The sequence below is a fragment of the Corapipo altera genome, unplaced genomic scaffold (genome assembly GCF_003945725.1).
Source record: "Corapipo altera isolate COAL_440 unplaced genomic scaffold, ASM394572v1 1, whole genome shotgun sequence".
Lineage (NCBI taxonomy): Eukaryota > Metazoa > Chordata > Aves > Passeriformes > Pipridae > Corapipo > Corapipo altera.
This window is the reverse complement of record NW_020884873.1, coordinates 6,661,976-6,682,176: the sequence shown is the minus strand read 5'-3', so window position 1 is coordinate 6,682,176 and position 20,201 is coordinate 6,661,976. Positions and strand designations below refer to the sequence as shown.

Sequence of the window (20,201 nt, the reverse complement as noted above, 5' to 3'; positions counted from 1 at the left end):
TCTATTATTATTTGGTTGTGTCTCTCTCCTGATGAGCTGTACCAGAGTCCTTTGAGGAAATACATGTGTATTCTATTCCCATCAGCAGAATCAATAACGTTCTCAGTTTGAAGATAAGCAATGATTTAGCCAGGAATACCAGAGGGAAAAATCTCCATGCTCAAAAGCTTTGTTTTGAGAACCACTCTTTTGCTGATTTTCCCAGTAGACTGACTCTTCAAGGTTGTTTCAGCTTTGTGTTAATATGTTTGGCTTAGTGGAGGGCTCTGGAAGGCATTGCTGGGAATTGTGCAGGTTTTCCTAACAGCAAAAAGCTAAATATCCCAAATAACCCAAAGGGGCATTTTTAAAATCATATCAGTTCTGCAAGATATCCTTTCAGAAACAGAATTTCACGCTTTTCTCTGTTACCTGCTCCAGTTTGGGGGCTATTGGCTTCTGAAACACTGGTCCATGCTGGGACTTGTGTACCCTCTGTCAGTCTTTATTCTTCTTGATTATCCGGAGGTATTCATCACTTTCCTGAGAGAAGACTTCAGCCCTTTGTACAATGTATTCAGCTGCTCTCTGCAGAGAGCACCCAGTCTAATCAAGGGGAATCATTGAATATCCCGAGATGGAAGGGACCAAAAAGGATCATCAAGTTCATCAAGTCCAAATCCCTAATAGCAGTCTTTCTTTTGGACTTTGCCAAGACAAATTATCTACCCTCCTCTTTTCTCTATTTCATGAGAAAATCAATTTGGAAGAAGAATCACAGAATATTCTGACTTGGAAGGGACTGACAAGGACCATCAAACTGCAACTGCTGGCCCTGCACAGGACACCCCAAGAATCACATCACGTGTCCAGGCATGTTGTCCAAACGTTCCTTGAACTCTGTCAGGCTCGGTGCTGTGACCGCTTCCCTGGGGAGCCTGTTCCAGTGCCCAAACACCCTTTGGAGGAAGAACCTTTTCCTAATATCCAACGTAAACCTGCCCTGACAGAACTTCAGGCCATTCCCTTGGGTCCTGTCACTGGTCACCACAGAGAACTGATCAGTGCCTGCTCCTGCTCTTCCTCTCACGAGGAAGTTGTAACTCCAGTGAGTAACCTCATAGCTTTGTAAGTATGTAAGTAAGTGGTTTTTTGTTTTTTTTTTTTTTGTCATGCATTAAGTTGGCTTCTTCAAACAAAGTGTTTAGGAAAAAAACTGGCTCATTAGTGCATAGGCTTTTTTTTTTTTTCCAGAACACTTAATGAATTAGGAGACTGTGTGTTGCATAACTGGTAAGACCACTAGTAGGTACTTCTGGGTATATGAGGGGGATTGGAGAGGCTAAAAGGCATCGAGATGATCCAAAGAATACGTTAAATTCAGGCAGAATTCAAGCCGGTAACTTATTGTGACTGCACAACGTACTGTTTTGTTCAGTTCATTTCCAAACACAAATGGGTGTTTGAGTAGCAGTTTTTGCTGCTGTGGATGTAAAGAGTCCCCTCTGCCAGGTTTGCATTTATTTGGCCCATAGGCCTGATGGCTGCCCTCATAAAACCAGGGTTAATACGCGCAGGCCCCACGTTCCCTCCCCGTGCCCCCGCCACGGCCGCGCACGCGCCATGACCCCCCCCCCAGCCGCCCAAGCACTACAACTCCCAGAAGCGCCGGCGCGGAACCCCCGCCGCCCGTGTCGCCATCGCTGGTTGGCGCAGACTGTCGGAGCCGCATGGAAGACCGTCTGTGATTGGAGGAGGCGGCGGGGGGCGTGGCGCTACGAGGTTTAAGCCGCGGCGGGCGGAGGGTGGCGGTTGTTTGGTCGTTGGGGCCGTGAGGCGGCGGCGGGACCCCCCCTATCCCGGGAACCCCCGTCCCGGGGCTTTCCCGACGGGTTTCTCGCCCGGTACTCCCCGCCGCCAGCCTCTCGGAGTGCCCGAAGCTCTGCTGTCCCCCACCCGCGGTGAGCCCGGCGCTCCGCAGGGGCGCGATGAGCGCGGCGGGGAGCCCGCGCTGCTCAAGGTAGTGAGTGTGGGGGAGCTGCTCCTCCCGGGACACGGGGGGTCCCGGAGCCCTTTCCTTCCTGTTCGGTGGCCTGGTTTAACGTGGGGCACCCTCTGGCCCACTCCTGTGCCTGCTGTGCTTCCTGCCTTTTACACTTTTCCATTTCTGCTGTTCTTCCTCAATAAAACGCTCACCTCGTGGCTGCGTTACTTCCTTCTGGTGTTACTTATTTTTCTAAGTGTGTTAAGGCATTTTTGATGGTGCAACGAGTTCCTACGTGGAAAAAAAAAAAAATCACACTTTTGTATATGTAATGCTTTTCTATAGTGCCGGGAGTTAAGGAGCTTGGCACGTTTTCATGGATGTGCATTGGGGTTCTGATCTAAGCAGCTTTGGTGAGTGGCTCCATGAAGGTCACCACTGCCTCAGTGCCATCCATCAAATCACTTTATCATCAACATTCTGGCACTGGTCCCAGGGTCAGATTTTCATTAAGCAGATCTTTAGTAAAGAGGCTTCTGTTGCTCATGGTATCATTTAAAAAAATTAACATTTTGGATCAACGTAAATAACAAAAATAATGCTTTCCAAGGTAACTGTGAGCCGTGCAGCTCTATTTGCAAATTCGGTGTTTGTTTAGCAGATCAAATATTTGAATGTCATAATTATTGTTTATAACAAAATACATGTAATCATGCATGTCCTTAATTTGATTTGCATAATATTGCCTTGATTTCCATCTAGCATTTCAATGTAAGATACAAGCACTTGGCAGGCTCTACTTTGCTATTGAGGATGGACAAGCCATGTGGATAAGATCAAGTACACCAGAAAGGAAAGCACATAGATTCCTATACCTACACCTTAAATCGTAGTGACTGGTGCATCAGTTATCTTGAATTATTGCCTTTATTCAATGGTCTGTCTCTAGAAAGTGTTTCTTTGTCTGGGTATCAGATAGTGACTGTCACAGACTGTTTTCCTGCTCATTTTACAGTGGCTTCTAATTGCACAACAATGGACTTTTTGTTCTCTGTGTTCTGTCCTTCTGTTCTTTCTTCCTCCTCTTTTCACATTCAACCTCCCTAAATAACCTATGAGACTTTGCTTCCATAACATTTTTTTCTCCTTATCCCATAAGTTAGTCCCTTCTCCACAGTATCATAAACTTGCAAGCCATTCTACATCAAAGGTTTTGGTTCTCCTTAATGCTGTGACCTCCTGCTATACCCATAGCACAGTCAAGCTAATCTGCGTTTTAAATCGAATCTGTGTAAAAATTTAAAATCTGTTCAGCTGTTTTAAAAAGTGTTTGAATTTTCTCGTCTGAAGCTTACATGTCTCTCTTTCTGTCCAGGGCACCAAACCCCCATGTCTCATCCAGATATGCTGATTGCCAGTCTCCAAACCAGGAGGACTTTACTCCTCTCCCTTCTATCAGTGAGCGCTTGGCCCGTCTCCACCCTTCCCGGGAGCTGCTGGAATACTACCGCAAGAAGATTGCTGACTTTGATGAGGAACAGGAGGATTTGGTAAAAAGGCTGGAGAGATACAAAGAAACGTATGATAATCAGGTAGGGAACGAGTTTTTGAGCAATGATGGACTACATATCCTTCCACTAACTTAGTATTTTTCCTCGGTTGAAAACCCAGCGTAGGTGTCTCCGGGTTTACCAGTAATGTGGTAGAACTGAGCTATGAAGAAATAAGTAGATTTTGACTGTCAAAGCAGACAGAAACATACCTCCTTCTAAAGTTATCATAGTTTGGTTATATCTTCTCAGTGGGGTTTTTGCTTCTGTTTTTTTTATTAAGACCTGAATTTAGATGCTCATTCTCCATGTTGTCCAGTATCTTTCCCTTTTTTTCTCTCGTAGTAAAGGAGTGCTCTTTTGCCCAAATTTAATAGGTTTGGAGATGTGGATATAATCTGTATTTACCACGGTGGAATTCATAAGCATAGCAGTAAACTACACAGCAAATAAATGAGATTTTAAAAGAAAGTCCAAAACCTACAAATCTGCCTTTTAAGAGGAAGAAATCTTACAGGATATCTGTAAGATATTCAGTGTTCTGATATGCCTTACAGCACGTATCTTTTTAGCAGTCATCTTGATAATTGTGGATGGTCTTTTGGGAATAGAATGATCACTTCTGAGGTGACTAAGGTGTCTCCTCAAATACTGGCCATGCTTGAATCAGCTTGGGGAAATATGTGCTGTTCATGTTACTCTCATATGGGAAAAAGAGGGGCAGGTTCCAAAAATAGTGCTTTCTTTCATGCAGGAGTGATTTTCTAAAAGGTTAATTAGTTTTCCACACCAGGTAGAAAATAATTAATGTAACTTAGTAACTAGCCAGATACTTTAATGTGTATTATTCAGTAATTTATTTTAAAAATAAGTGCTATTGCAGAGGCTTTGCTATGTTTTTGTTGATGTCACACTCCCCATACCTGTGCTGCTCTGACCACCAGTGTGGCAGTGCAATCACTGGAAACTGGAGACCCTTGCTGAGCCCTTATTGAGCTGTTGTGTAGTGACAGTGATTCCTGGGGCTCTGAACTCCCTGCTGAAACATTTTTAAATCATTTTTCCAATACTGCCCTCAGCTGGTCAAATATTATAAGAGAATAAAATAATTCACTTGAGCTGGCTGTTGTTCTATAGCAGTTATAGGCTCAGAGCACAGGCAGTTTGAAGTTCATAAGTGTTACCCAATGCTCTGTATCATTTCAAGTACTTCATTCTCTCCACTCAGCACAAGTTGCAGTGGGAAGTCCGTCAGCTAGAAGAGGAGGTTTCGAAGTTGCAGAAGGCTTTGAGTGATATGCAAGTCTACCTTTTCCAGGAGAGGGAACATGTCCTTCGTCTTCACTCAGAGAATGACCGGCTGAAAATCAGGTGTGCTGTCTTAGGTGGTGTGGGCTGGGTCACAGGCAGCAGCAATTGCATACACTGTGTGCTAGTTCTCATCCAGATCTGGAGTCTTCAGAGAAGCAATTATGCCACACTTCCCAGGGTGGGCTCTGTTGGGATGCTAAATATGTTTCCACTTATTATTCCTCCTATTCTGGTAGTAGAAGACAGAGCAGAAGTTTAACGTAGGTTCACATTTTTGATTGCATGCTGTCAGTTTGAATGTGGGAGTTCTGATTGAAGCTGACTCTGGTGGGTTGACCTTGGCTGAATGCCAGGTGTCCACCAAGACTCTGTATCACTCACCTCCTCCTCTGGACAGGGGAGAGAAAATATAACAAAAGGCTCATGGGTCAAGATAAGAAGAGAGAAATCACCAGTTACTGTCATGGGCAAAAGAAACTTGATTTGGGGAAATTATTACCAATCAAATGATCTCAGGGCTGGAGCACCTCTCCTATAAAGACAGGCTGAGATAGTAAAGGCTGTTCAGCCTGGAGAAGAGAAGGCTTCAGGGATCCCTTACAGCACCTTCCAGCACTTAAGGGGCCTACAAGAGAGCTGGAGAGGGAGTTTTACCAGGAGCATGGAGTGACAGGACACGAGTGATGTCTTTAAATTTAAAGAGGCTAAATTTAGATTAGATGTTAGCAGAAAATTCTTCACTGCGAGGGTGGTGAAGCACTGGAACAGGTTGCCCAGAGAAGTTGTGGATGCCCCCTCCCTGGAAGTGTTCAAGGCCAGGTTGGATGGTGCTCTGAGCCCCCCTTCTTAAATATCCCAGAGGTGCTACCACCATGGTGATGGGCTTGGCCTTGGCTCCATTTTGGAGCTGGCTGGTATTGTCTCTTGAGCATGGGAGAAGAGCTTCTAGCACCTTCTTACAGAAGCCACCCCTCTAGCCCCCTGCTACCAAAACCCAGATGCAGATCTTGCATCTGCCTGGCAAAAGTTCCTCAGCCATAAAAACACTTAAGTTGGAGTAGAAAATACAGACCAAAGCAAATAGTTTTCCCTCACTCTGAGATCATGATGTCAGCCACTCATTTTTAATGCCATTTAGTTGGGGAACTGTAATATAACCCATCATACCAGACAAGCTGCCAGTAGCAAAGGAGCTCCCAACCTTCTTCAGAATATTTGTGAGTGATAATATCAAGTTTTCTCTTAAAGATTTAAGAACTTAAGTCAAAACATGTGTTGCTGTTCTTTGGCACTTTTCAATAGTGTGATGAAAAGTCTGACACAGTCCTTAATGTAGTTTGCTTTAAAAACAATGGACACTTACAATCTGAAAGTTCATAACTTTCTAATGAAAATTCTTTACCACATGTGCTATTGTTGTATCAACCCATGTAGTATTGTCATATTTGAAAAGAGGCTCTCCAGTGCCAGCAGAATTGGTGGTGTTCTTATTATATTGGCCACATCCGTAATGTGTTCAGGAAGCTGTTTTTAAAGCAATATTCTCAAGAACTGCAACAGTTTAGAAAACTTGCAAGCATTAACAAGTAATGTCTTGATGTATTTGAAAAAAAAAAAAAAGTGCTTTCTTTGAATTCCAGGGAATTGGAGGACAGAAAAAAAATTCAGCATCTCCTGACTGTAATGGGAGCAGATGAAGAAGTTACATATTTTCACAATGAGCCTCCACATAAGGCAAGTTCCCATTTTTCTGTAGAACTCTGCTTTGGGTTGTAACATCTGTATCCCAGAGTGACCACAGACCAGATCTGTCCCACAAGTCAAAAGTTACTAAATGAGCCCAGTACAGGAGGGATCTGTAGCAACCTCAGGTTTTAGTATAAATGCTGAAAGGTAAGTACGAACAAGCACACTGAAAGTAGCATCAACCTCCTTCTATCTTCAAAACATACCTCCATGTCAGCCTCCTGAATGTCAGATAGGAGTCTGAAGTCATCTGGCAAATGGTCATTGAGAAGATGGAGAGGACACCACAAGAAGGAAAAAAAAAGTGCTGAAAGCGACCGGGTGCAGTGTTTGAAGATCAGCTACCTAGGAGAGCCTCTCTTAGGGCCTCACTAAAGGAGAAAGTGGCAAGGTTGCTGCAGCATTTTCCTGGGCAGAAGAACCATCCCCTCTAGGCAACATAGTGTCACATATTTCAGAATTATGGTTGAATTGATTAAATTGCAGTGCGTGTGAAGTGCAGTGTAGCTGAACCTTTATAAAGTCATAAGTGATTCGGACATAGAGAGTATATGATGGGAATATAGAATTTATCTTGGAATAAGGTGCAGAAAAAGGCTGAAATATGCTACATTGCTCATGGTTGCTCTGCACCACCCAAGTACTTAAAAAAATCTTGAAGCTTTAAAATTCCTTGGTTTAGGGTAGCTCTAAAATGAGTGCTATTATGTAGTATTGACCTAAAGATAAGCATTGGGGTTATAACCTGCTGTCATGGCCTTTTTTTTTTTCTGTTAAGCAAGTTTCAGTTCAACAGTTGAGTTGTTTCAATGTTCTTGACACTTAGCTTTTATCCCAGGCTTGTTCAGTAGCTTGAATGAATGTGCTGATAAATGAAGCTCCATGTTTCTCTGTCTTGCTGTGACAAGAAGGAGTATGAAAGAAGGAAATAACATCATCTTCACCTTCCTCTTCTCCTCTCTATCCCCAAAATGCTCCTTTCCTGCTGAGGGTGCTGACTTTCATCCTAATGAAGCCAGAAAAGGCAGAATTACTTTCCACTTGTTTTGGTGAAAAAAATAGAGGCAGAAATAGCAAAACTCAGCCATGATAAAGGAAACTTTTCAACATGGACATTACACTTGTGAGTGTCTTCCTTGTCTTGTGGTAGGAGTAAGGTAATGCTGTTCTTTTGGATACCTCATTTTAACTTTTTAAGATTTGTTCTTGACCTTTCCTTTGGGGAAGTCAGATGTTCAGTGCAGCTATCTTGTTTCTCTAGGTTACTGTTCTGCAAATGCCAGCAGAGTCACATGAACGAGATGATGCTTCCAGCCCAGGTACCACATCAGGTTGGCTGACAACAGCTCAGCTACTGATACTTGTTTCTCTGTGTCTGTCTCCAGTACACTGGAGTAATTCCTTCCTGAGAATGCTTTGGTAAATCTCTAACAAGTTCCCTAAATGTCCGTGTGTACATACATATACATGCAGTGCTCTTGGCTTCCCTTCAAAACCTTTTCAAATAACCTCTTGTGTCCACGACCTGCCCAGCTAAGGAAGAGGTTGGTATGACCATCATGTGGCTGTTCTGGAAGTATGCAGGTACCAACTGGACAGGCACCTTTGCCACAGCTATTCCAAGGTGTGAGGTTCTGCCTGACTTTCTGTAGACAGTAGTGTGTTATTTGTATGCCTACATACTAATTTTCTCCTTTGCCTCATCTAAATTGACTGAAATTAGCCAACAAGCTCAAAACTCATTCAAGGCTTGATGTTTGTGCAGCTGTGACATCTGCCTGTTCATCACTTATTTAAGAAAATGTGTCAAGTTTGCTTTCTATATATGCCAAGATAATTAGTATGTTGCCTAAATACTGAACACTGCGATGTGATGGACTGGGATAAAGTTATGTGATCATCTTAAGTTGTGAAATTCTTTCCTTTCAGCTAGCCCTCCTAGAAGTCCTTGTGACTATAGCAGTGGCAAGCTTTTTTCTGTTCCTGTAGGCCCACCAGAACATACAATGTGTCATGCTTGGAAGGGTATTGCAAGTAGATTGGAAAACCCTTTTCTACTTTTGTTACATTTCTGCAATAGGTACTGAGAGGAGCACTTCAAAAGAAACAGTACAAGGAGAAAAACCAGAAAGTCCTGAGAGATATCAGTGTGTAAATCAAACACTTCTACTGCAGGTAAAAGCATCTGCTAACCAATGGACATAATTCCTGGCTTGCAGAAAATTGTAATAAAAAATATGCTGTCTGCTTAGATAAGATGTAGATGTACCAGTTTTATCAGTCCTTGCATCTTAGTATAGATTCACATTTTCTGTCTGTTTATTTAGCTGTTTCTTTGCAGTGAATGTAGATTTAAGAACTCTGGAAGCTTTACGTAAGCAGATATTCCACTAATGTCAACTGAAATATGTTGCCCTTAAGTATAGAACGTGTAATTGATCTCCCACAATTTGTTAGTGGCTATGAATTCACATTAAACCTCCTGAAGATCTGCAGGGTTGGGTGTTTTGTGGTAATCTGACAAAAGCAACGTGTCTGAGACAGTATTAGTCAGCCCCAGTAAGATGCACCTGTACAGTGAAATGTTCCCTTTGTTAGACTTCAATGAAAGGTAGCATGACAGAATGAAAGATAAAATGTGCAGTATCATGAATTGGGGAAGGTACCAGAAGCTGTATGTAAAGTATGAGGAAGGATGAATCAAGAAAAGCAAATAAAGGACTAACTTATACAGCAGATATTGGTGGTGGTGGTTGTTATTATTATTATTTGTTCAAGGGTGATGGTGAATGACCTGATGGCCAGTTAGCTGTCTAACAGCATTTATTCTGTAACAAAAGCATCATTCAAAATTGACATAAAAATAAGCAATCTGAATACACACCAAGGTTTTTTTCCAGATAGTTTCTAACACAAAGGCCAGATGCACCTTTTTCAATTACTTGCTCCAATGTATCTCACTGACTAGATGCCCTAGATCAGGATTCTTTTCATTCCTCTGCTTCACTCTTTATCTTGTTTACATTTAGTAATTAATTGTGGTTGAGTAATTTCTTTTGTTCAATATATGTGGACTTGCTGCCTTCCTGGAATTTAGGTATTTTCATATCACCATTTCATTGGAAGATGGTAGCAGAGGAAGGGAAGTGTCTCTGCATGTTTCACAGGATTTGTCATATGTAATTTAATCATGTGCAATTTAAATCTTTCCAATATCTTCAACCTATTGTTGCTGTTTATGGTATGCCTCTCTTGCCTATAGCATGATTTTTTAAAAAAATGATTCAGTTGTTTGGAATCCTTAACATTAAAACAAAAAGAAAACCTGAGAAATCAGAACTGCTAAAGATGTTATCAGGTAGACTCTTTGATCTGAATCTTGACATTTAAGAGACTTGCAAGGACAGGAGCAGAGCTGGTTTGAGGTCTTGTTCAGCAATGTTTGCCTCTGCTTATCCAGATCCAGGCCTTGCAAGCTCAGATAGAAGAACAGACACGATTATCCAAGGAACAGGTCGAGGCACTACTAGAGGACAGGCGGATTCACATGGAGGAAGCCGAAGTCCAGCATCAGAGGGACCAGGAGAAGATCAAAGCTATAACAGAGAAGTGAGTGTGAGAGAATGACCACGATGTAGTCATGAGATGAGAAGAGATGGGACAATAGAAATGTTATGACTTTGAATGTGTTGCTCCTGCAGCAGGCAGAAAAGCTAATTATGCAGCCATCTGGTAGTATGTGTGGAAGATGATGAGTGGAGTAATCTACATATTAAAAATCCTATCTCATGTAGGAAGAATAGCACTTCTTTCATTAGATGATAAGAGCTAAGCTGAGTAGGAGAGCACCTATCTTTTTCTTCCATGCTGCTTCCAACTTGCAGTGATGACTGCGGAAATTAAGGTAGGAACTAGGAAAGAAGTTAATTAACTCCACTGGGATCCCTTTTTGCAGGCTCCAAAAGACACAAAATCTCTTATATGAGAGTACCCGTGACTATCTCCAGCTCAAGTTTGATGCCAGAGCCAATGAGAAGGCATGGATGGCAGAGAAGGACTGTCTGTTGAGGCAACTTGGCAAAGGTCTGGATCAACTTGTTTTCAATAGTCCGTCAGGACAAAAGAAGCATAAAGGTACCAAGAAGATGCATCGAGCTGATGATGGAGCTGCAAAAGCCCAAAGCAGAGAAATAAAGGTAATTTTTTTTGTCCTAGATAGAGGCTCTTTAACAGTTTTTAACTCGAAAATTGCAAGCATCTGGGCTCTGGCTCAGCAGGCAGTAGACAGCAGCTGTTTCAAAGCTGTACTGGCTTGCCATAAGTTACATTGCTTTTGGCACTAATCTAAACCAAAACTTCTCCTGCCTCAACCTCAGCATTGCTTGCAAATTTCAGATAAAATGTCTAGTTAGGATTTATGGTTGTGTGTCACTGTTTCATGCCCAGAACAAATCCCTAGTTCTGTAAGTCACTTGATATGTGGGGCCAACAGTTTTCAACCTGCTGGTCTCACGTGGCTTTCTGTTGGTGCAAGTGCTCTGAGCTAATGGACTTAGAATGCCATGTCTGGATCTTCCTTGCTGCTCTCAGGGGAGAAGGAGTCCTTTCCCTTGATGTACTCCAGCTCTTTATAGTAGTCAGGATTTTTCTTCCACTTCTACTATACTTCCAGGGAGAAGCTGGGAGATCTGAAGTGGGTAAAGAGGCAATAAGGAAGTGGAAAGTAAGCAGGCAATAGGGAATGGTTTTCATCTACCACTGAATGCAGGTGCTTCTGAAATGCAGTACTGGGAAACAGCTGTGAAGAGGAGAGTTACAGCATTAGTTGAATATTATTTTTAAAGGGAAGAGGATGTGTTCTTTAACTGATGATGAGCAATCATATACAACTGAACTTAATTAAAAGGTTTTGGTAATGGAAGTAACGGTAGAATATTGTCCACAACTACTTATTTCATTAGCTGCAGCTCCAGTTGTTAATTTTTATTTGCCTATCATACTGGCAATTTTATCACACTTACTTTGCCAGAGCAGGGGAGATTTTGTAAGCACAGTCTTTTGAGTTGATTTTTTCTGTTTCTCCTATGTCCTAGTCACTGCAGGAAAAGCTAATGCAGGAACAACACCTATCACACATGTACAGAGAGCAGTGTGTCACCCTGGAAGGCGAGCTGGCTAGGATTCGTGAGGAGAGAGATGCTGGGAAAGAACTCTTTAAGGTAATTAGTCTGTAATCATCTGCTAGCTATGTGATGATCTTCAGCCTTTATTTTGTATACCTTATTGAGTTTTCATCTCCATAGGAACGCTCAGAAAAGATGGGGAAGCGCCTGAAGCTGATGACTCAGCGATGTGAGGCCCTGGAAAAACGTCGTAGTATGGAAGTAGAAGGCTTCAAGAATGACATTAAACAGCTTCAGCAGAAACTGAAAGATGTAGAGAAGCAGATTTACAAGGTTGCAGTTAAGCATTTCTGAGGCAGGCTATTATGGGCTTACCCTATAGAGCTGTATGCTCGGTATTTAGATGCACTATTTCCCTAGAGTTTAGGAAATAATTTCTTTCCTAAGTGCTTCTTTAGATATCAGTATTTGACAAATCTTTCCTCTTATGTATTTTGCAAAGTAAAAAACATGTCTTTGTTAATCAGTCAGGCATTGAGCTTGCCAGGAAGTGCCCTGACTATGCATTAGCTGAGTATTATTGTTTCCACTCTGAAAGTTCTTATGTGATAGCTGTAGCTCACTTCGCTGTCTCAAAATTGCAAAGCAGTCAAGTAGTTTGATTCAGAAGTTTATCCTGCAAACAAAATGATGATTTGTTTTCCTTCTGGGAGCCATAGCATTTGGTTTGGGTCCAGTAAGAGCTAGATCATTGACTGAAGTATTGTGAGTATTCTATTTGTTACTTTGTTAACATGTCATTTGTAACTCTGCAAAAATCACTGTGGAAGCAATGTCTGGAAGTTGACTCTGTGTACTCCATAGTAGCTTCCAGATGTGTAGATGAACATCAGAACAGCTTAGAAGGGAAGCCACAGCCTTGATGTTGCTGGAAGTTTAGGAGAGATATTTATCTCAAGCATATGCTTGAGAGGATGATCCAGGCATAGCATAGACTCACTTTTTTCCTGTACTTTTGGTGCACAGTTCAGTTTCCTTAGACTAATGCATTTATTTTTACTAAAGGTCTTGGGGTTTTTATATTTATTTTTTTTTGTTGGGCTGTGGGTTTTTAAACTTTATTCTGTTAGGACCAAACAGTGTATGCAAAAGGGGGGAAAATTGTCTATGATACCCTTACTACAGACTTGTATGTTTTATATCTGTAGGTGTGCTTTGAATTGTACTCTCCATTTCATTACACTGTTAACCACAAGAGGGCAGGGGAACAAAATATTTGCTAGAATTCTCCAGATTGATTGTTAAATCCTTCTCATCACTTGAGGTCTGATGACTACATTTCATGATTTACGTATTAAAATCTTTGACCAAGAACTACATGATGACAATAAGAAACCCTGGCAGGTCAAAAAAATAAAGGTGTTTGAGAGTAGTTTCCAAGCCCATGCCCTTGAAAGTGACTGGGCTGGCATGCTATCCAGTTCCAGGGTGACAGGAAATGTCAGCCCTGGCCAGCTTGCCATCAGGAATTCTGATTATCCAGCAGCCTTTGTTCAGCTCAGTACAGGCCATATGTCACTGCCTGAAACAAGGCTTTGTACTTGAACTGCTCTTGAACTGTGTGCAGTTTAGGAGGCAGCAGGTCTGGCACAGCAGTTAGCTCACCTCTAGTTTTAGTAGGAAAAGAGGATAAAATGTCATCATATCAGGTGAGGTACTTAGAACTAGGTACAAGTTACTTGATAAATATTTTAACCTGCCTCTTTTTGTGGGTCGCTAAATAATACAGGAATTAGAAAGGAGTCAACAGGCTATGAGTGAACTTGATTATATTCTATCCAGATTTCTTCCTTGCCTGTAATATAACACCATAATGTTATGAAAGCTTTGCTCTTTATTTTGCACCTTTCTATTGGTGATGTGCATTATCAAAGTGCCATTAACTTACACATCTTCTTTGGTAGCTGCAAAGGGTCTCCTTTGGAGTTCTCTCCCTCATGCACTCATCACAATACTCTCTAAATTGTATTCTGTACAGCTTTGTTTATATTAATCTGTTTTTCTTTCCCTTCTTAGGTGACTCTGAATATGGGACCAGAGCAGGATCTTGCAATTCTACGTGAGGTCCGCCAAGGAAACAGACTAACACGTAAAATTCAAGGACAACTGAAAGACTTAAAAACAAAAATCTTCTGTTTAGAGAATGAACTACGGGTCTGCTGAGGCTGAATTGTTAGCTGACATCCTAGTTTTGGGAATGAGACATTGCTAAGTGGAATAGTCGTATGCAAGAGTAGCTCCTACTTGTCTGTTTCCTGGCATCCATTGACAGAAGGTTTGAGGAAATCTGCAGTTAATGTCATAACAGTGTATGAGCCGTTCCCAGAGTGCCAGATTATATGGCTGTTTCAGCTGAGAGATGGCACCTGGTAAGACTGACATAGAAAGTACATGATGACTGATATATCAGGAGTGTGTGTATGACTTCTTCTTTCCTTCATATCTGTGGTAAGGATCAGTGTATACCGGCCTTTGCCTTTATTTGGAGCATATTATAAACCATATATGTGGTTATAACGAAATTAATAATCATAGAAGGATCTAGTTCAGGATCTGAATTTTGGCTGACCTTTTCTTATGTGAGAAGCAGCTTTTAAAATTGTTTAAATGGTTACTGTTTTGGTGCTTAGCACTTCAGGATGTAACTGGAGATTTTCGTTGGAAAAGACTACATATAGAAGCCTGTACTAAAATGTATTACATCTGACTCTCCCCTTGACAGCTTAACTACTTTAAAATGGCTCCCCTTGCTTCGTTCTGTGTAAGTGGAACAAACCTGACTGATTTAATATGGTGGGAAAAGATAGCCCATTATAGAACTCACCTGCAAGAACCAGCAGCATAGAACTTGTTTTGAATGCTTGGTGGAGAGGGAGTTATTGCACTATCAAGTTTTATCTTCTTGTCCCCTTCCTCCCAATGTATCTTAACACACAGAGGGCACCCATAATAAAAGGGATCAAGTATCTTCCTTAGCCACCACATTATCTGTTGTTGTAGCTCATTAAACAATATCATGGTTATGTACAAGGAAATCATGATCAGCTTCTGCTACAGCACTTGTTGCTACTGAACTGCAACAAACTGGGGTGGAAGAGCAGGTGCCTAGTTGCTCCATGAACTGTAACTCTAGCTATGTAATGATTCTCTAGCCATATGATGATTATCTCCATACCAGACATCACGACATCGCAATGCCAGAAAACAGATGGAATCATGAAAAGGGTTACAACAGGGCTTCAACCAAGTTCATAACTGCAGGTATTCACACTTTTAGTGTAGCGTCAGCAAATCTTGTCCACCTTGTAGTCAGAGAGCAGGTCTGTGTTGGAAAAGGGATTTCAACGCCTCTGTTTCCTACTTTACCTTTTCCTACCCTGTTTCTGAAGTATACACCTTTTAGCATACCAGCACTCCTTTTCCCATTGAAAAGAACTTGGTGTGTGAAAGCAGACAATTTCTTTTTGACATGGAAGTGGCCATGGAGATCCTCATTCAGTGTCTGAGATGTAGATATGCCAAAGATGTTCTTGTGTTGTCAGGATCTGGAGAAGAAAGAGTCGTTTCTATAGTACCAGCTAAAGCAATGTGGGAGGGGAAATGCCCTAAAGAAGTCAAGACTTGCTTCAGTTGTCTAACCTATTTGTGACAAGCTTGCTCTCCCTTAGGGTCCTGGACTGTGGCTTTTATTTTGTCTGTGTTCTTGAGGTCAGTTCCTCACAGGTTTTCTGACCAGTCTGTGTCTGGCTGCTCAGCACTGCAGCTTACAAGAGGCTGTTGCCTGTTTAAGGTGTGTTGCCCTGGTTAGTTTAGCTGAAAATGCTGAACTGCTCAGAAACTGGTTCAGAAACAACTTGAGTGCCAATGCGATGTGGACAGCTGAGGAAGGTTATTTAATGCTATCCATCTTTTAGTCTCCCTCTCTCTTAGTTGACTAGTTCTTTCTTAGAGAAGTCAAGCTAATTAAAGTGAGTTTGTATGCAAAATAACATATTGCTGGAAGGCTGCTTCTGAAAATTGCTACATAATGAAGTATTAAGCCACTTATTCAGCAGGATCCATCTACTTAAATTCAGCTGATGGGAAACTACCAAAAAGTCTCTTTAACCTATAGAAATCACTGGGTTCCTGTTTAGTTTCAACTCTTTCAAGCTAAAGAATTGCCTTCGAAATTACATTTTGCTCATTTGAAAACCATGAAGTGTGAATGGCTAAAGACTTCAGGCTTTGAGAATTTAGGTTTGTAAGACTGGGAGGAAGTATTGGGGGAAGAAGGATGTAAATGTTTAATTTCCTGCCTTCCTTACCAATATTCTTTATTACCTGAAAGGCTGAACAGAATAAGATGACAATATTCCTAATATATTTGCTGATGTGTCAAAACCAAAGTGCAGCTTGAACTTGATTCCTAATTTGTTTCTAGGCTATGAACACTTCCTATTTGAGGCGGAGGGAAATTACGGTATTGCTACTCACTAAATCCATTTTATTTGGAGGCTTGAATATTTGTCCAAGTGCAGGAAGTGCAAAGTATTGTACGTGCTCTTTGTGTGACATCATGTGATCATGTGAAATGTTGCCAAAACAAATGTGGACCTTCATGCCAAGAACTGCTTTAAAAAGCTAAGTGCTTCCTACCACTGACAACTCCCCTTTAAGATGTCCATAAAGAATTATTGGCATTTTCAAAAGGGTTTCCTGGGAGAGGTTCCACTACCTAGTTTAGTCAATTTTTTTCCACAATTTTTTGGGTAGAAATCAAAAAATTTACTCCAAAGACCAATGAGCTTTTTTTGCTAGTTTAAGTTAGTAATGTGTGACTTGTATCATTCCAATACAGCTAAATACAGCCAGGTTATGAATGTAGGAGCACAGAATTTTGAAAGATCTCCAAAATGGTGCTTCTAAGAATATGGAGACTGTACTACAGGATTAAAGGTTAGAACTGGACAAATGCTCTTATTGTAAGCCAAGATATGAAAATGTCTCTTGCACAAATGGGAGAAAAATGAACAGAGGAAAACCTTATTGTTGTGCAGCTTTATTTAGGTACGGAAGGAGTGCGTACGTTTTGGAAGGAATGTTGGAATATTGGCTAAGGCACAGAACCACAGATGATTCAGTGGTAGAGAAAAGGTTGTGCAAGAGCTCATTTTATATTACATTAAGAAGCCTGATTAATATACATGGCTTTTGAAGACAAAAAAATCTACCCAAGACCTCTCTATCCTAGCAGAGCAATGCTGAGCAAGAACAAGTAGCCTGAATCTGAAGTTAATTTTAAAAAGTGTACATTTTTAACAGGAAGACTGTGCTTTTCCCCCTCATTATAACTAGTTGTGGAGGTAACAAATTCTCTATCTTCAAATCAAAAAATTATTTCACCTCTGGAGAAGGTACCTTGCTTTAATAGGTTACTGGGTTGGACACATTAGAACTTAATGAAATTTAATGACATGAACTAACAGGAAACCATTTAGTAGTTCCTTCTGGCTTCAAACCTATGATGTATTTATATGCAATATTTGTAGGAGTTTTTTAGTATTCATGCAGTTGCCTTAATTATAGGACTGTCTGCTGTGTCAGCTAACCCTACACAGCAAGGTTACACAAGGTAAAAAACCCCAAAATTAAAGAAAATCCCTTGTGATCTTCCTGTACCACAATCTGCAGTAATTTGTGACTGCACTTAGAAAGGCAGATTAACAGCTCTCATGGGTGTCAGAACAAATCTAAACAGTAGTACAGTATGTGCTGTATTTAAATTGCCTATGTAAGCAGGAGTATCAGTTCAGGAACACACACACTTTACCAGTATGAATGGACTCTCCAGGCACCCTGATATTCTGGAATTGAAATGTCTCTGTGTGTAGGGCAGGAAGTAATTCTTTGATAACTAGATACTACTTCTGAGACTAGCTGGGAGCAACATGCCTGTGTACTTTGTTCTGTTCATACTCATGAAAAGTGATGTTGTTCAAGCTTTTAATGACAGCTCACAAACACATTCAGTTTGATACACTAGAATGTATTTGTGCCTACTTGGTCAAAATCTTAATAAAGATGTCCCATTTGTCCCCGTTCAAAGTGGCATCATAGATCATTTGTAGACAAGGGACACTTTAAGATTTTTCTCAAGTTGCTTTAAATTGTGAGAAAATATCCCTTTTACTCCCTACACAGTTATTCTTAAATTTGCAAGTCTAGCTATAGAAGTATATACAATTTTTAGCCTGTGGACTGGGATTATGCACCAAAACATGATTGGATACAGTGTAGAAAGTGTGAGAGGTGGAAGCTGCAATGATCCTTTCTGGCTCTTCATAAGGTTTCAGGCACAAAGAGCAAAGTTTGTTTTGATTCTTAGGTTGCATCAAAAGTTAAGGACTTTCTGTCTGAAACTGGCCATCAGAGGTAAATGGAATTTAACTCACTAGCAGGAAACATTTCTGCTGTGACTTGAGTATTTGAGAAGAGTGGAGTGAACTTCTGGTATTTCCCATTTAGCACCAAATGAACTGTTGGAGAAAGGGCATCTTTGAATATGGGTTAGAGTAGCTGCCCTTCAAGCTCCAGAAATCCAGCTTTAAAAACTGGCTGTTCACTTATTCTGACTAAATTGCATTTTTTAAGAATTGCGATGCTGTTGGACTGGGGACAGATTACAAATGTGTAAATACAGATTATTTGATTTTATTCAGAAAAGTCAGAAAGGCTTTTAACACAGAAGTGCTTCAATGTTAAAGCACGACAATGATTTTACTGCACGGGCATGAAGGGATGTGTTGTTGAAATGGGTTTGATTTTAATAAAAAGCTCTGGATTTATCCAGGAGGTGCTCGATTCTCCTGTAGTGATTCAGAGATTGAATTGCCTTTCTTTCACTGTAAGTCCTTCTGAAACCATCCAGTAAAACAGTTTTTCCTTTTCAATCCTAGCTCGGGTAGACAGATATCTACAGGGGATGCTGTTCATCAACAATGTTCTGTAATGTCCTTAATAACATGACTGTGGAACTTCTTGATTAGTAAGGATGATGAGCACAGTCACTTAAAATACAAACCAAGCACTAGTATTTTTAAGACAGGGAAAGGAGGAAATTTAGGCAAAACTTCAGATTTGAAAACATGTATTTCCAAAATGATGGAATACATAGATACATCCTTCATTATGGTAAATATATAAACCATGGAAAGTCTTTTGAAAGTTCCCAGCTTAAAGTATATAAAAACTTTATTCTGCAAGTGAAAACATGTGCTCTAGATATCAAGAGATTGTTCTGGTGTGCAGGAAGTAATTCAGGTCTACTCCTGGGACAGGACCTGCAATCAGAAGGTGCTCCTAGAGGTACTGGGTGAAGTTCATGTGAAAATGTGCCCTCTTTACTGAGGAAAAGGAAGGGCAGCCATTTCTATGTAACTTTATCTGGACAGTTGGAGCTTGAGACCTATGGAGAGTTACACTGTGAAAAGAGAGAATCATGACTGAGGCTTTCCACCCAGACAGGCAAGTTGTAGGAGAGCAATGTCAGTCAAAGTCAGCACTGAGGGAGCACAGCCATGTGTACAGCAAAAGGAAGTCTCAAAACCCAACTCAGGTCAGCTCATACAAATGTTGACAGTGTAGCTGTACTGGTAAAATATAACTACCTTAGCAAAACTCACTGTATCAGCACAACTTAACTGGGCAAGGAGATCCTTTAGCTAATGGGTTGTTGATTGTGGGACCACACTGATTCCCTTACAGTGATGTTCAGCTGTGGCATTAATGGGGGTTTTTTCTGGGATTGCTCCACCAGTAATGCCTTTCAGAGCCCAGTCCATTCCTGAGGAGCCAAAAAGGGAGATAATGGGGAACTGTGTCTTCAGAGACTGCCTTTTCCTCTGAGAAACACTTCTGCCTTTGAGCCATTTCGATGAGGAGTGTTGAGATGAAATTGTTGTTTGTGCTTCAGAGCATGGCTGAGGCCAGGAAAAGGGGTGTGGAGCCACTGGGATGGTGAAGTCTAGAGACAGTTGGGTATCTTTGGTGTGGAGCTTGTAATTAGTGTTGAAAATCACACAAGAAAGAAGAAGGGAAGGAGCAAGTGGCAGATAATTGAACCTTTGGGGAGCCTACAGAGAAAGGATTGTTGGCATGGAGCTAAAAGTAGTTTATAGAACAGAAAAACAGTTGTTAGATAACTAGAAGCAAAAGTATAACAAGGAGAGGCAGGGATGTACAGAGATGGATCTAGAGAGGGGAGCTGGGAGGAACAGGAGATGTGCATTAAGTGCTGCACTTGTATCAAAGGCTGCTTTTATCATGAGGAAACATAGCCAAAATGGAAAACAAACAGCAGCTCAAACAAAGCAAAAAAAATACTCCACTTGGCTCCTTTGGCAAAGAGTCAGGTTCTTTGAAATGGGTATTCAGGATAGGCTGGGAGAGGTGTGTTCTGAAGCCTGC

At 41.1% G+C, this 20,201-nt stretch overlaps 1 protein-coding gene across 2 annotated transcripts; it reads left to right on the top strand.

Annotated features, from left to right (window-relative positions):
- Positions 1-1,762: 1,762 nt before the first annotated feature.
- On the top strand, positions 1,763-14,162 carry CCDC77 (coiled-coil domain containing 77). Of its 2 annotated transcripts, none has more exons than XM_027664055.1 (11): positions 1,763-1,999; positions 3,339-3,555; positions 4,742-4,884; positions 6,465-6,558; positions 7,832-7,889; positions 8,651-8,745; positions 10,031-10,179; positions 10,526-10,766; positions 11,664-11,789; positions 11,874-12,032; positions 13,770-14,162. In XM_027664055.1, the coding sequence occupies exons 1-11, from the start codon at positions 1,968-1,970 to the stop codon at positions 13,914-13,916; spliced, it is 1,461 nt and encodes a 486-aa protein (XP_027519856.1). In that variant the 5' UTR covers positions 1,763-1,967; the 3' UTR covers positions 13,917-14,162. The 2 variants fall into 2 exon arrangements, with proteins under 2 accessions (XP_027519856.1, XP_027519864.1); XM_027664063.1 differs by having other exon boundaries at positions 1,764-1,999; positions 11,874-12,026.
- Positions 14,163-20,201: the final 6,039 nt, after the last annotated feature.

Bases quoted from the DNA above. Each gene is read 5' to 3' on its own strand.
- CCDC77 (XM_027664055.1), top strand. From the start codon at position 1,968: ATGAGCGCGGCGGGGAGCCCGCGCTGCTCAAG. The intron at 2,000-3,338 runs GTAGTGAGTGTG...CTTTCTGTCCAG, and splicing joins GGGAGCCCGCGCTGCTCAAG to GGCACCAAACCCCCATGTCT. The intron at 7,890-8,650 runs GTACCACATCAG...TTTCTGCAATAG, and splicing joins AGATGATGCTTCCAGCCCAG to GTACTGAGAGGAGCACTTCA.